We start from the raw sequence: 13,868 nt of genomic DNA on the forward strand, positions 1-13,868 counted from the left end.
GACTGCTCCTTGCTGTTCTCTCTTCTCCTCTGTTTTCCACTCTCGTTGTTCACATTTACAGCACCTGTGATCTCTCTGCTCTCTGGTTATGAAGCACAACCGTATATACTGAAGGTACAGTAGCATACATGTTATTTGACACAGTATAAAAATTCAGGACCACATAAACCTCTTTATAATTGTTTTTATGCTTATTTGTGAACTTTGGAGATCTAAATAGTGGTTGATTAAAACACAAAGATGCATTAAAAGAAATCTGTCTGTTGTACTTTTATTACAACTAAAATTTTTAAATGGTAGGTCAATAGGTGTATCATTAGAAACTGCTGGGCATACATACTACAGGCTTTCTACGTTAATGCCTATTGCATTGGGTGTGTCTTTTTCAATTATTACCTTGTCTGTTATCAAACCTGGATTGAAACCTTACCTTACTGCAATGAGCTGAAGGCTAGATAAAAATGATAAAAGTTAGGAAAATTGAGTCCACTTTTGCTTGTTGTTGTGCTTAGTCTCTCAAATGAGCATCAAATTAATTACAACTTTTTTCTTAACCAAATAAAGGACATCATTATTTTATATACTGCATCAAAACATTTTATTAATCACTACTGGCATCATTTTCAGAATGTAATTTACTTTTGGGAGTATCATCATTTTAATTAATTTGATCATATTTAATTGATTAAAATGATGGTATGGGGCCCCGTAAGGTGATACGTATAGGCAGATACCTCCATCTAGCTGCATAAGATTTAATGCAATTTAATATTTCCTTAAGGATAACATCTCTAGTTCCAGTAATAATAGATTTTATTTGCAACCTAAGGTGGAGTATCTCCTTTTTAAGTTGCACTGGATATACAAAACTACTATTGAAATGTGAAAAATTGAAAGGAAGAAATTCTGACTTATCCCAGGTAACCTTATATGCAGATAATTTACCAAAACTGTTAATGATATTCACTACAACTGAAAAGGACTTTGCAGAACTGAAAGATATAATATTACGTCTTCCACTTTAAATGATGCAAGTTTTCTGATATACTGTACCTCTGTACCTTTAATCTGCACTTTTGAAAGCTACAATAAGTGCTTTATGGCTAAATTGAAAAGCAAAAGTGAGGAATTTCTGTTTAGTACGACTATGCAAATTAAAATAACTTTAGATGCATTGGTTAATCATCATTGATGGTTGTAGCCTACCATATACTGTACAGTGAAATTTAAAACCATTTAGTAAAATTAGGAACAGATCCATACAATTCCAGTACATTCAGTTTTATGGAAAGCTTTTTCTGCATCAAATGTTCAAATAGCAGGTAGTGGGTTAGTACAATTACCATGGTGAAACTTTCAGATTAAGGAGTTTTCTTGTATTGTCTAAAGACTATTTTTCATAGATCTTGTTTGATCTTGGATGTACAGTATTAGCTTTGGCAGAGGTTTACATACTGTAGTTGGATTGCCATTGCCTTTGCCAGAATCTTATTATCCACGTTCATTAAACTCATTGGACGATAGCTACAGTCCCAAATAAAAGTAATCTTTCCCCCTTTTATTTATTAATGTCATTAAAGATTCGCTGAATGATAGATAGATTATTAATTGCCTGTTACAGATGAGGACTAAGCTGTAAAACTGAACAGATAAGAAATATTGATATATAATAAACTCATACGTCCCATGCTGATAAAACCCGGCAGTGAAGCCATCTGCATTTTTTAGGCAACATATTACATCTATTAAAGAAATAGCTGCTTAAAGAATAATCCTTTCTTGTGCAAATTAAAATGGTGACCCACCTCTCTTTTATGAATTACCATAAGCCTGAACTACCTAATGTTGGCAGATATAGTTTAGTGACAGCCTATCGATTTTAAATGGGTTTCTTGCATCTTTGGCACCTTGCACATTCCCTGTCACAATGACAATCATCCACCTCAACACTAAATATGAATGGAAGAGACTAGTCATTGCATAGTAACCATTATAACAATAGCTATTAGCCCTATGACCCAGAGTGTGTCATCCTGCAAATTCCTCATCCCCTCCCCCCACCTGAATTACCTCTTAGAATTTTCAATGTGGCTCTTTACCATTTACTTTATCCCACTCTCATTAAACCAAAGGAAAGTGATAAAAATATATATGGACATGAGGGCGGAGAAAAAAATTAACTAGTCATCTCAACATGGGCATGCTTTTTAGCAAACTTGGTAGCAGCAAAATGATATCCTAAGGTGAATTACTTTTTCCTCACAGCCAAGTTGTAATTTGGAGTCACGGAAGAGCTCGGCATTGAGGTATGATTTAAACATTTCAGATGTAGAAGTCACCTTTTCAAACAGAAACACTGCAGACATGGCTTGGCCCCTCATCAGACTCACTTGAACCTGTGTCAGTATGTCCCAATGCAAGCATTTAGCTTCACGTTCGTGTTCACTCACAACTCTGTAGAAATTGTCAATGTAATCCTCAAGGTCTTCAGGATTTTTAGAACATTCACTCCTATTAGTATCCATTTTAATTTAGTAAAGGAGCATATTTTAATGGCATATGTATTTGGGTGAGATCAAGAGTAGGAGCTCTGCAATTCTTCTGTATATTATAAGTATATTATAAGCCTTTCCGTCTCTATATCTCATTTCTTTTGGACTGAATGCATTCATGGACAAATTAGCCCTAATATGCCCTCATACTGTATGTCAGTGAATCAATTTTTTTGTTAAGCATGTAGTTAATACTTCTGTATGCAATAATGTTGTGAAAAGGTATACATTTTCTTCATATGGAAATATGCAGACAAGCGATCAGTTTGGTAAATTCAGATTCACGGTTGTCTTGTTTACTTTTTCTATTCTGAAATGATTACTGGTTTACTAATGGGATAGGCTTGACAGCTATGGGTGAAACAGTTTCCCCTCAGTGGTGCTGTGTTTAATGCACATCATTATGTCACCTAGTAATAAGTTTCCCTGGACATTTTCAAGATCCAAACAAGCTGGTGTTTTTTTTTTTACATAAATGAAATATATAAGTACAACACATGAAAATATGTATATTCTAGACACAAAACCTGCTCCTCCAACAGGCTCTCAGGTAATTGAAATGGTGCTGTTCAGTTCTTTGTCTACACTCATATCTGTCTCCCTTTGTTTCTGCCTCTCTCTCAGTCTGTGTACTTTTACAATTAGCAAAGAAAATCTATGACTATGAATCTGTTAAGCGTGACTAGACTAGATTAGGCACTGCACTGTACTGGTACTGTAGGACATAGGAGTTTTCACATTTATTATATGTTATAAATTATTATATCATATAAAGTTACTTGACTTTTGTTTTCGCATAGTTAATAAAAAACTCAATAAAAAGATGGACTTAGTAATCATCACAGCAGAAGAATAAAAATGTCAATTAAAAAACTATTTCTCTCTTGTTTCTAGAGTTTAGAAACATCTTTGTATTGTGCATCTGTTTAACCTGTTTAATAGCTAGAAAAAGAATGCAAAGTTGTAAGATCACTTGTATATAGTCATAGTACTGCAATTAATTAATGCAGTACTTAATCGAAATGTGAATTAATTAATCGAAATATGAATTGCAGTGGCACAAAATCTCTATAGAAGAAAGGGTCAATAAATTAACTGATTTCTTCAATGATACTTTAGCTAAACAATTGAGTTAAATTTAGCTTGGTCTTGTCTATATATTAATGGGAGACTTACTGTAAGACAACTGACATTGTCAGATGTAAATGTTTCTTTTCAGTGCTGTATGATTTTTAAAAAACTACATTTAAATATGTTTCTTTGAAATGATGAAGCACCGTTTCATTTCTTTTTCTTTGTGAAATGAATCATTGGCCACTAAAATGTATATCTTTAATTTCATTTATCATCTTCGTAATCTTCTAAGAGAATTTTGAGTCATACTGAGTTATACTGTACATAGACATGGTTTAAGCTTTTATGAAACAGTAACATTCAGTTTAATCAAATATTTGAGCTTACATATGGCTTTAATAAATGATATCTTAGTGGTTACTTATAACATGCAGCTTGCTAAAATTTAATCCATTCTAACCAACTTTTCTGTTCCACATACAGCAGCGGACTCAAAGCTGAAGGAATGGAGAACTCATCTCACATCACTTCGTTCATACTGGCTGCATTTGGAGAGATTGGACAGATTAGATACTTCTACTTCACCATTACTCTAGTAGTATATGGTGCCATCATTGTTGCAAACTCACTTCTTATAGCAGTGATCTCAGTGGAGAGGACCCTGCATGAGCCCATGTATTTCTTTTTGTGTGCTCTGTCTGCAAATGAATTGTATGGAAGCACAGCTCTCTTCCCTTCACTTTTAGTCAATATTTTGAAAGACATACAGGAAATTTCTAAACTGAACTGCTTCCTTCAGATTTTTTGCTTGCACACGTATGGATCTATCGAGTTTTCAGACTTAGCTGTAATGGCTTATGACAGGTATGTGTCCATCTGTTACCCGTTGCACTACAGCAGAATCATGACTCCTACAAAAGCATGTGCGTTTCTTATGCTTATCTGGGTTTTTATTCTGGCTAGATTTGCCGTCACTGTATTACTAATAGCACGTCTGCCTTTGTGTGGCAACATTGTAGAGAAGGTTTATTGCGACAGCTATTCCCTTTTCAAACTTGCCTGTACAGATACTACTGTTAATAGCGTTTTAGGGCTCCTCACTATGTTTCTGTCTGTAGGTCTGCCTTTATTTCTCATTTTTTATTCATATGCAAAGATTCTTAGGATTTGCTTAAAATCTTCCAGAGAATCCCAGGTGAAGGCTCTGAACACCTGCAGCTCTCATTTAGTATGCCTGGTAAATTTTTCAGTTGGATGTCTCTTTGAAATAATTCAAAGCAGATTTAATATGAGTAAAATTCCCTATGAGGCTCGTATCCTGCTATCAGTGTATTTCTTGATTCTTCCTCCACTGCTCAATCCAATCGTTTATGGAGTAAGAATATCAAAAATAAGAACAACATTTACAAAAATTATTATACACAAGAAAATTAGGTCCTCGCTCTTACAATAGCAAAACATGAAATATGAACAGAATTGTAAAAAGATGACAGAAAAACGTTATCATCACCATGTTGTAATTTCTTATTTGAGTAGAAACTGGGCTGATCTGAGGTTCTTTTAACTTACTTACATTAAAAGAAATATCCATATATGAATGTAAACAATTTGAAAACAACAATACTGATCAAATACAATATTGTTCTGTGCATGGAAGCTTCCACACTGTAATTTAAATGATAATTATCCAATAATGATCCAACATGCTGTAAATAATCCAATCAATTATTAAAATTTCAAAATAAATCCAAGATATGAATGAGGCTTAGTCAGGAGTGAGAGAAAGCACTGAACAGAATTCTTGTTCAGTGGAAGAAGATGGTCAGTCCAGTAAAGGTGAAGGGTCATAGGTGCCGTCTGAATACATTAGGTGAGTCTTGAGGAGATGCTAGGCAGACCTTAGGGGTGAGGACTAGAGTCACACATGCAAATGAGGATCTAAAAGAATAAAAGATGCGGATTGCATTGATGTTTCCAAATGTAGGTGTTGGAGATCAAATGAGATAGAAGAGACATTACAACATGAAAAATGCTCTAAGCTACAACTTTTTTTATTAAAACAGTTTAAGAGTTACAATCCATATGCAGTACCTCTTCTTATTTCCCCTATCCTTTTTCTAGAAAGCAGTAACACAATTCTTATTTCCTGGTGGGCTCTGTGAGGACAACGTGTCTACACAGTTTATCAGTTCACAATAAACACCTGAGGTCACTTTTAGCCGTTCTGTAATTTCCATTCATGAGTGTCATACTGTAGTTCTTTCAGTGTTCAGCTACAGAGATTCGTACTGTATGTTCCCTCCCTGCAGCCATCTCCAGGAGATGGTTGTCAGAGCATGGTGGCACAAAAAGCTTTGTGTATTAAATTGAAAGGCTTCAGTGCTACAGATTCTTTCATTACATACTGTGTGATAGGAATATTTGAAGGGGATTTTTGTTTACTACTCCGGCAGCATGTGCTCAATTGGATATGTAAATGATCTTAGACACAGATTGCCTTGGGTTTCTAAACTCCAAAACTGGATCAGAAAAGTACTATTATTTTATCAGGGTAGAAGAGTTTTTGCCTACAGTGAGAAAAGCATTATTACAAGAATGGAATTTAATACCTGAATAGTTCAATTGTTCCCTCTTTTTAAAGACAATGTCTAGTGTACTACAGCACTTATGACAAGTAGTGCCTCTCCCTTTAGCCTGCACGTTTGTTCCTTGTCAACTAATCACAATACTATGAGGACAGTATGTCGTACGAGTTGCTATTGAAAATGTACAGGAAAAACATATATCATAATGTGAACAGTTCCCCAGGCAGTCATGTCCAAATGCTTCTTTGTGAATAGGCTATGTCGCTTAATTTGTACAGAGGTGATGTCACATGATGTAAGATGTATGATGACACTGATAGCTGTCAATAAAATTATCGCTGCTGTAAAAACAATAATTTCCACTGTGTTACTGTATATACTGTACCTGTATTTACATTTATTCTCTGTATCCTGCACAAAAGTGCCCCATGCTTGCTGCTAAATGTGGTCTGTTCACATTAATTCTATTCTTAACTCAACTTAATTCAAGCTTTATTATCCCCTATTAGACACCTGAAGAAGGCTCCACGGCCGAAACGTTGTGTTCTCTTTCTTCTTTTTTTCAGCATGGAATAAACCTATTACTCGTTCCTTTGCAAACTATGATGTATAGTACGTTGATGGCTCTGTCACACAAGCTTCCATTTTGCTACTTCAAACAACAAAGGAGAGAAAACTAAACCAGAAAGAGGTTTATTCTGTTCAAAGAATAGGTTGTGCAATGAGAAAAAGTACTGTACATTGTTCCTACACAGAAATATACTGTAGGTACATATTCAGCCACTCAGAATGCACATCAATCCTGATTATTGTATTAGCAGTACCGCACAGAACTGAGCACAGCGGAGTATATGATTAAATACTTGCTTTCTATTTAGAAGGTCCAAGGTTCAAATTCTAGTTAAACCAAAGCTTTAACTCAGCCAGATGTATAAACTACAGCACACTCACAATTCTTATAATCATATACAGTATATCACAGTATGTCAAAAATTCCTTACATTTACAGTATATAGCACTTCTGTGGACACTGTAGTCAAAGCACTTTACAGGTAATTAGGACTTTCCTCCACCACCAATGTAGCCCCATCTTGATGATGAAATGTCAGCCAAAGTACGCCAGTACGCTCCCCACACACCAGCTACCAGCTGGGGATGAGAACAGTGGGATGAAGCAAGTTCATAGATAGGGATTATCAGGAGTCAATAAGCGATAAGGCCAGGGGTAAATTTGGCCAGAACACCGGGGTAACACCCCTACTCTTTTCCACAGTCCACAGAGAGTCGGGATTTACATCTCATCCTTTTTTACAGTATAGTGTCCCATCACAATACTTGGGCAGAACCCACTGGCTGCTGGGTATATACACACCTACAGTACTAGTCCCACTAACACCTCTTCCACCAGCAATCTTAGCTTCCCCGGGAAATCTCCCATCCAGTTGCTGGCCAGCACACCTCCTTAGCTTCAGTGGGTTAACAGTTGGGATTTGCAGTGTAATAAAGTGTAGCTGCTGTGTACTGTAACATGGTGAATCCAAATAATCCTGTTTGGTGCTTGGCCTTTCAATCAGGTTTACAATGAAAAATGTTCCCCAGCTGCTGCTTTTTTTCAGACAGTCCCATCAAGACATGTGGTCTGAAGATGGATATTTTTTTAAATTGAAACTAAACTGCATCATCAACACATTTCCAATCAATCTGATAAAGAAAACACATATTGTTAATTTTTTTAAATAATTAAATATAACATATATCTATTAATAATATTTCATTTTGAATTTTTATTTCTAATATGAAATGTTATATCCTGTTTCCCATGATAAATAGATAAAATATACAACATTTATTCATTGGATAACCCTCAAGATCATGGGCGATCGTCTCTCATTAACTCAAAAGACACAGATGAGGCAAATACCGGATTAGATAAAATGTGCATGGAGTTCCTTTCAATACCCTTCGATGTGGATCATAAACATTTTTGACTATACACCTCATTTAAAAAATAAATAATCTATAACTAAATGACCCCTAATATGACAGTCCAATATAACATTGTTTTTTCTAAAAGTACCTTCAGTGTACAATAATATGGTACATGATTGGTCTTTGGAGAATCTACCTTTGCAGACAAGCCAGTTAGCTTGGTGATTTCATTATTGCAGCAGTCTTGTTTTTTTTCTGAAATGATTTCTGTCATTTCCTAATGGAATATCCGGATGGCTGCTTTGGGCAAAACAGTTTTCCTTCATCTACAGTATGTACTTTGTTTGTTTAGTGGTCAACATTATTATCTCCTAGCAACATGTCTCTCTTGACTTTTACAAGATCCAAACCAATTACTTTGGTGTTTGCTGTCCAGACAGTACTGTATGTACAGTATATAAAATCTATACATGGAAATGTTTTCCAAAGTGCATTCTGGACACAAAATCTTCACATCCAACAGGCTCACAGGTAAATGTAAATGGTGCTCTTTCCTTCTCTATCTACTCTCATACCTTCCTTCTTCAGTCTCCATCCTAGTCTATGTATTTTACAGTTAGTACTGATAGGAATCATCACTCCTTATAGCTTCTTTTCAAGTTTGTGACCTGCATGCTAAATAATGTGAGACTGTGTGATAGAACCATTTATCTGATACAGGCATAATGTCACAGTGCATCAAAAGCTACTGTGTACTGGTGAATTTTGCAATATGGAAATAAAATAAAGAAAATTGACAGAATAACAGCTGAAAGAGTTGCACAGGACTGAAGCTGAATAAACATCCAGCTGCATCAGGATTGCCCTTACTGTATGCAGCATGAAGCTATTTGAAATTTCTCCATTGCAAAAATAAACTTTTCTCTTCCTCAGACAGTAGTACACTCAAAGCTGAAGACCATGGAGAACTCGTCTCACATCAAATCATTCATACTGGCTGCATATGGAGAGATTGGACAGATTAGATACTTCTACTTCACCATTACACTGGTATTGTATGTTGGCATTATTGTGGCCAACTCACTTCTTATAGCCGTGATCTCAGTGGAGAGGACCCTGCATGAGCCCATGTATTTCTTTTTGTGTGCTCTGTCTGCAAATGAATTGTATGGAAGCACAGTTCTCTTCCCTTCACTTTTAGTCAACATTTTGTCAGATTTCCACGAAGTTTCTAAATTTCAATGCATTATGCAGATTTTTTGCTTGAACACATATGGATCTATTGAGTTTTCAGACTTAGCCGTGATGTCATATGACAGGTATGTGTCCATCTGTTACCCGTTGCACTACAACAGAATCATGACTCTTAACAAAGCATGTGTGTTTCTTATATTTATCTGGCTCTTCTCTATGGTTAGATTTGCGATCAATCTCACCCTTACTGTGCACCTACCATTATGTGGTAACATCATAGAGAAGGTTTATTGTGATAACTATTCACTAGTCAAGCTTGCCTGTACTGACACTAATGTTAATAATATTTATGGCCTGGTTGGTACCTTTTTTTCTATAGGTCTGCCTTTGCTCCTAATTTTCTATTCCTATGCAAAAATTCTTAAGATCTGCTTAAATTCACCCAGACAATCCCAGATTAAAGCTTTCAATACCTGCAGCACCCATTTAGTATCTCTTGTAAACTTTTCAATTGGATGTCTCTTAGAAATAATTAAAAACAGATTTAATATGAGTCACATTCCCAATGAGGTGCGTGTAGCACTATCACTGTACTTCTTGATATTTCCACCTCTGCTGAATCCAATTATTTACGGACTAAGAATAACAACAATAAGAACAACATTTAAAAAATTGAGATTTAAGCTTTAGAATATTAGCCCGTCATTGAGACTGTACTTCTTAATATGCCCACCTTTCCTCAATCCTGTTATTTATGGGGTGAGAATAACAAAAATAAGAGCAACGTTTAAAAAGGTCTTATGCATGAGAACATTTGCCCCTCAGTCAGACAGTACAACTATCTAAATGTAAAATAAATTGAGCGAAATACTGTTTTTTTATTCCTTTCTCCAAGTGTGAGAAAAAATGAGGCAACTTGAGCGTTATTTCTTCTCCGGTACACAGCTGATATCTGTTTTAAATAAAGTTAGTGATGACTTATCTGCTTTTTCCATACCCACTGCTCTTATACTGTACCTCTTACAATGCTAGGGTTCTGGAGACTCAGAGCACCATATTTTTACCATACTTTCCAAGAAATGCCCTGGGATTTTTAAGGACCACGGAGGGCCAGGAGATCGGTTTTACATTTATTCTGAAGTTCGCCACCTTTTTTTTACAGAAAAGCGTCCATATCCATATACTGGGACATTAGGACCCACACACACCACAGGATGAGCGCCCCCTACTGGTTTTACTAACACCTCTTGCAGCCACAGCCTTGGCTTTCCCAGGAGATACTGGCCATGTCACACCTCCTTGGCTTCAGCCTGTATGCTTTTTACTTTCAGCACAGAAATGCTGAGATTGAAGATTGAGACGTGACTACAAGATTTAATATTGTTTTATATTTCAGTCACCACCAGGTGATCCAATGCTTTTAAATTAGTTTATGATTGACCTATGACTTTTTAACAATTGTTCTACAGTACATTATTGTGAATGTATTTAGTTTAGAATACAGAGACCTCAAGCACTGTGCTGAATCCATGGTACAACCATGAAAACAGAGAGTGGGATTCTCTCAGTCTCTTGTTTCTGTAATGGAAAACTTCCCAGGGCCAAAAAGACCTTGGTAATTTGTTACTGCACACTATTACTTTGACATTACTGTCATAAATATACTGTATTTTCTTCAGATAATGTGTGATTGACTGAGATACAGTGCAATATGCTTATTGTGTTTATCTGATACAGTGGAGTATAAAAGTTCACTAGTTCCTGTGCAATGTAGGTGTGAAGTAATCAACAGTTTTTCATCTTAATAATAATCATAATTAACTTTCTCAGATCCATATTCTGGATTCCATCTTTGTTTTCTCAACTAAATAAATTATTTAGGATTATACAGCACTGTCTCCTTTAATTTTTTTGCATTTCATTTTGTTAAAATGACGTACTAGAGTGTGTGTGAAGATCACAGAAAAGGTTTATTGTGATAACTATCAGTTATCAAACCTGCCTGCACTGATACTACTGTTAATCACATTTATGGGATGTTTGGCATGTCTCTGTAGCTCTGCCTTTTCTCTGCATTTTTTATTCTCATACAAAAAGGATTAAGATCTGCTTAGTCCCGATATAGTACCTGCATCACCCATATAATGTCCCTGGTAAACTTTTCAGTGGGATGTCTCCTTGAAGTAATTCAAAGTAGACTTAATATGAGTCACATTGATTCATACAGTGAAGTTCATGTAGCACTATCACTGTATTTCTTGATATTTCCACCTCTCCTCAATCCAAGTATTTATGGAATAAGAACAACAAAAATAAGAACAACATTACAAAATTATTATATATTAAAAAATATGTAAATTTACAAATATTTGCAAGGAAAATAAATTCAGAAAAACATTTTATTAATGTTTATTAATGTTAATTTTTCTATTTTTTCTTGCATTTTCTTCAAGAACATTTTCATTGTTAAGTTGTTTTCATCTTTTTAATAACACAAACTCTTGTAACCAGCCTCATTTTTGTCAAGGACTTCAGTCTGCACTTCTTGACAAGAATGGTGAGTGAAAAATTGTTAAATGGACAGAATGTTGTTGGCTTCCACTGATGACAATGTACAGGAAAGATAATAATATTAATATTGTGAAGAGGTGATGTTACATGTAAAATTACACTAATGTCTATCAATAAAATTTTCACTGGTGTAAAAACAGCTTGCATCCCTTTGTTTTTATCATTATTCAGATTTCTTAGATACCCAGTTTCTGGTGATATTACAGTATGAATGAAAGCTGAACATTGACACCTAATTAAACCTCAGCAGCTGCTGAACTGAATTCCACTCTACAATTTTATATTAACAGAATCAACAAAGATGGATTTCAGCACTATTGTGTGAAGAATTACATTTTGATAACCTTTGCCAAGACGTATAAACCATGATCAAAAAAAAAGGGTCTTCAGTAACATTGCAAACAAGATCCAGATATTTCCTGGACTGTGGCATTCAGATTGTGATAGATATTATTAAAATGGAACCACAAAACTCTGGGAAAGTATGGGAATGTTAACGGATATGTCATGGGAGCCGGGAGAGACTCCCATGAAGTGCATTGTTAAAGACCCTATGCAGATGTTATAATCCGGCAGAATCTGGAGAAGGACATCAGGAGAAGATACAGCAGAGTTAGGATGGGTTGACAGACAGGGGGGAGACGACCAAGTCCAAACACGTCCAAAAAGAGTAATCAGGGCACAGTCTGTAATCCAAAGGCCGGATGATCTATCCAAGACGAAGACACTTAAAATCCCCGGGAAGAGGAACCGAGACCGGGAGCACAGAGAACTAAAACAATAACGGGACCAGGCACTCAGAGCCCCGGACTCAGCAGGTCAGGACGCCAGGGTGAAGCCTATGCCGTCGGGTCTCTTCTGGACCCGCTGGCAGGCGGGCTTCCGGGCGTCCATCTCACAATGCTGAGCCAGGAACTGCAGAGACGCTAGGCTTTTAAACCAAAATACAAATGAAACACACCGGGAAATAACTTAACCTAATCATAACAGAAAAGGGTTGTAGCACCCTCTAGAGGAGGATATCCTCAGCTTATAAGCCCTTTTTGAGTGAGAAAGTACAATATAATGAAATACATCCACCCATTTTTTTTTACCACTATTTCCAATATAGGTTCACATGGGAGCCAGATCCTATTCTGGAAAGCAACGGGAACAAGGCAGGATACTTCCTGGATGGGGCATCTGTTCATTTCAGGGCCCACATGATGCAAACACAAGCATGCACACACACACCAGGGCCATTTTTTCCAGCAGGCAATGAACCGGCCAGTATTTATTTGGACAGTGGGAGAATCCCAAGTGAACACAGGGAGAACATACAAACTTCACATAGATCATACTCTAAGAATTGAACGCAGAGCCACAGAGCTGTGAGGCAGCAATGCTAGTCACTACACTAAAATTACACATTGTAATGAAATACAAACACTTTTTTTAAAAAAGGATATTTGATAGTCAGAGACAGAGAAGAAAAAAATAAGTCTTGAAAACAATAAATGTATATTGTTAGAGCAGATAAATTAATATTTCTCCCAATTGTGAAAAAATGAACAACATACAGTATAATACCTCAAGCTGAGGAAAAATAAAGTTCTAAACTAAGCAAAAGAAGTACAGAAAAGGCAGGATTTTGGTTTTTGGAGTTACAAATTTGGGGGTTTAGGTTAACATACAGTAGCAAGTGATCTTTAGATTATTTATTAAAAGCTGAAACATTGTGTCTTTTCTTTCAGTGTTGGATGACTCTTCACTTGTTCCTAGGCAGCTAGAACACACTGACTCAGGTCTCTACTCAAACTTTGTTATGTTATACTGTATATACATACTTTGTGTATGTTTACGTTATACAAACTTTGTATGTGCTTCGTAATTACAATAATATTGTTTTTTTCCCTGTTATAAAAAATGATTTCCTCATGGAATATCCTTTGCAGCTCTTGGTATAACAATTCTACATCAGTGA

At 35.9% G+C, this 13,868-nt stretch overlaps 2 protein-coding genes across 2 annotated transcripts; both read left to right on the forward strand.

The window, feature by feature from the left end:
• The first annotated feature begins 4,124 nt into the window (after positions 1 to 4,124).
• On the forward strand, positions 4,125 to 5,218 carry LOC138216016 (olfactory receptor 4B13-like). Its single transcript, XM_069189739.1, has one exon. It carries the CDS (start codon positions 4,132 to 4,134, stop codon positions 5,077 to 5,079), a length of 948 nt encoding a protein of 315 aa, XP_069045840.1. The 5' UTR covers positions 4,125 to 4,131; the 3' UTR covers positions 5,080 to 5,218.
• A 3,864-nt stretch (positions 5,219 to 9,082) lies between these two features.
• LOC102683713 (olfactory receptor 4B13-like) lies at positions 9,083 to 10,024 on the forward strand. The gene has a single exon (XM_006627935.2). The coding sequence runs from the start codon at positions 9,101 to 9,103 to the stop codon at positions 10,022 to 10,024; it is 924 nt and encodes a 307-aa protein (XP_006627998.2). The 5' UTR covers positions 9,083 to 9,100.
• Positions 10,025 to 13,868: the final 3,844 nt, after the last annotated feature.

Source organism: Lepisosteus oculatus, chromosome 5 (genome assembly GCF_040954835.1).
Source record: "Lepisosteus oculatus isolate fLepOcu1 chromosome 5, fLepOcu1.hap2, whole genome shotgun sequence".
Lineage (NCBI taxonomy): Eukaryota > Metazoa > Chordata > Actinopteri > Semionotiformes > Lepisosteidae > Lepisosteus > Lepisosteus oculatus.

Excerpts from the sequence above, each read along its gene's own strand:
- LOC138216016 (XM_069189739.1), top strand. The coding sequence starts at position 4,132 with ATGGAGAACTCATCTCACATCACTTCGTTCATACTGGCTGCATTTGGA.
- LOC102683713 (XM_006627935.2), top strand. The coding sequence starts at position 9,101 with ATGGAGAACTCGTCTCACATCAAATCATTCATACTGGCTGCATATGGA.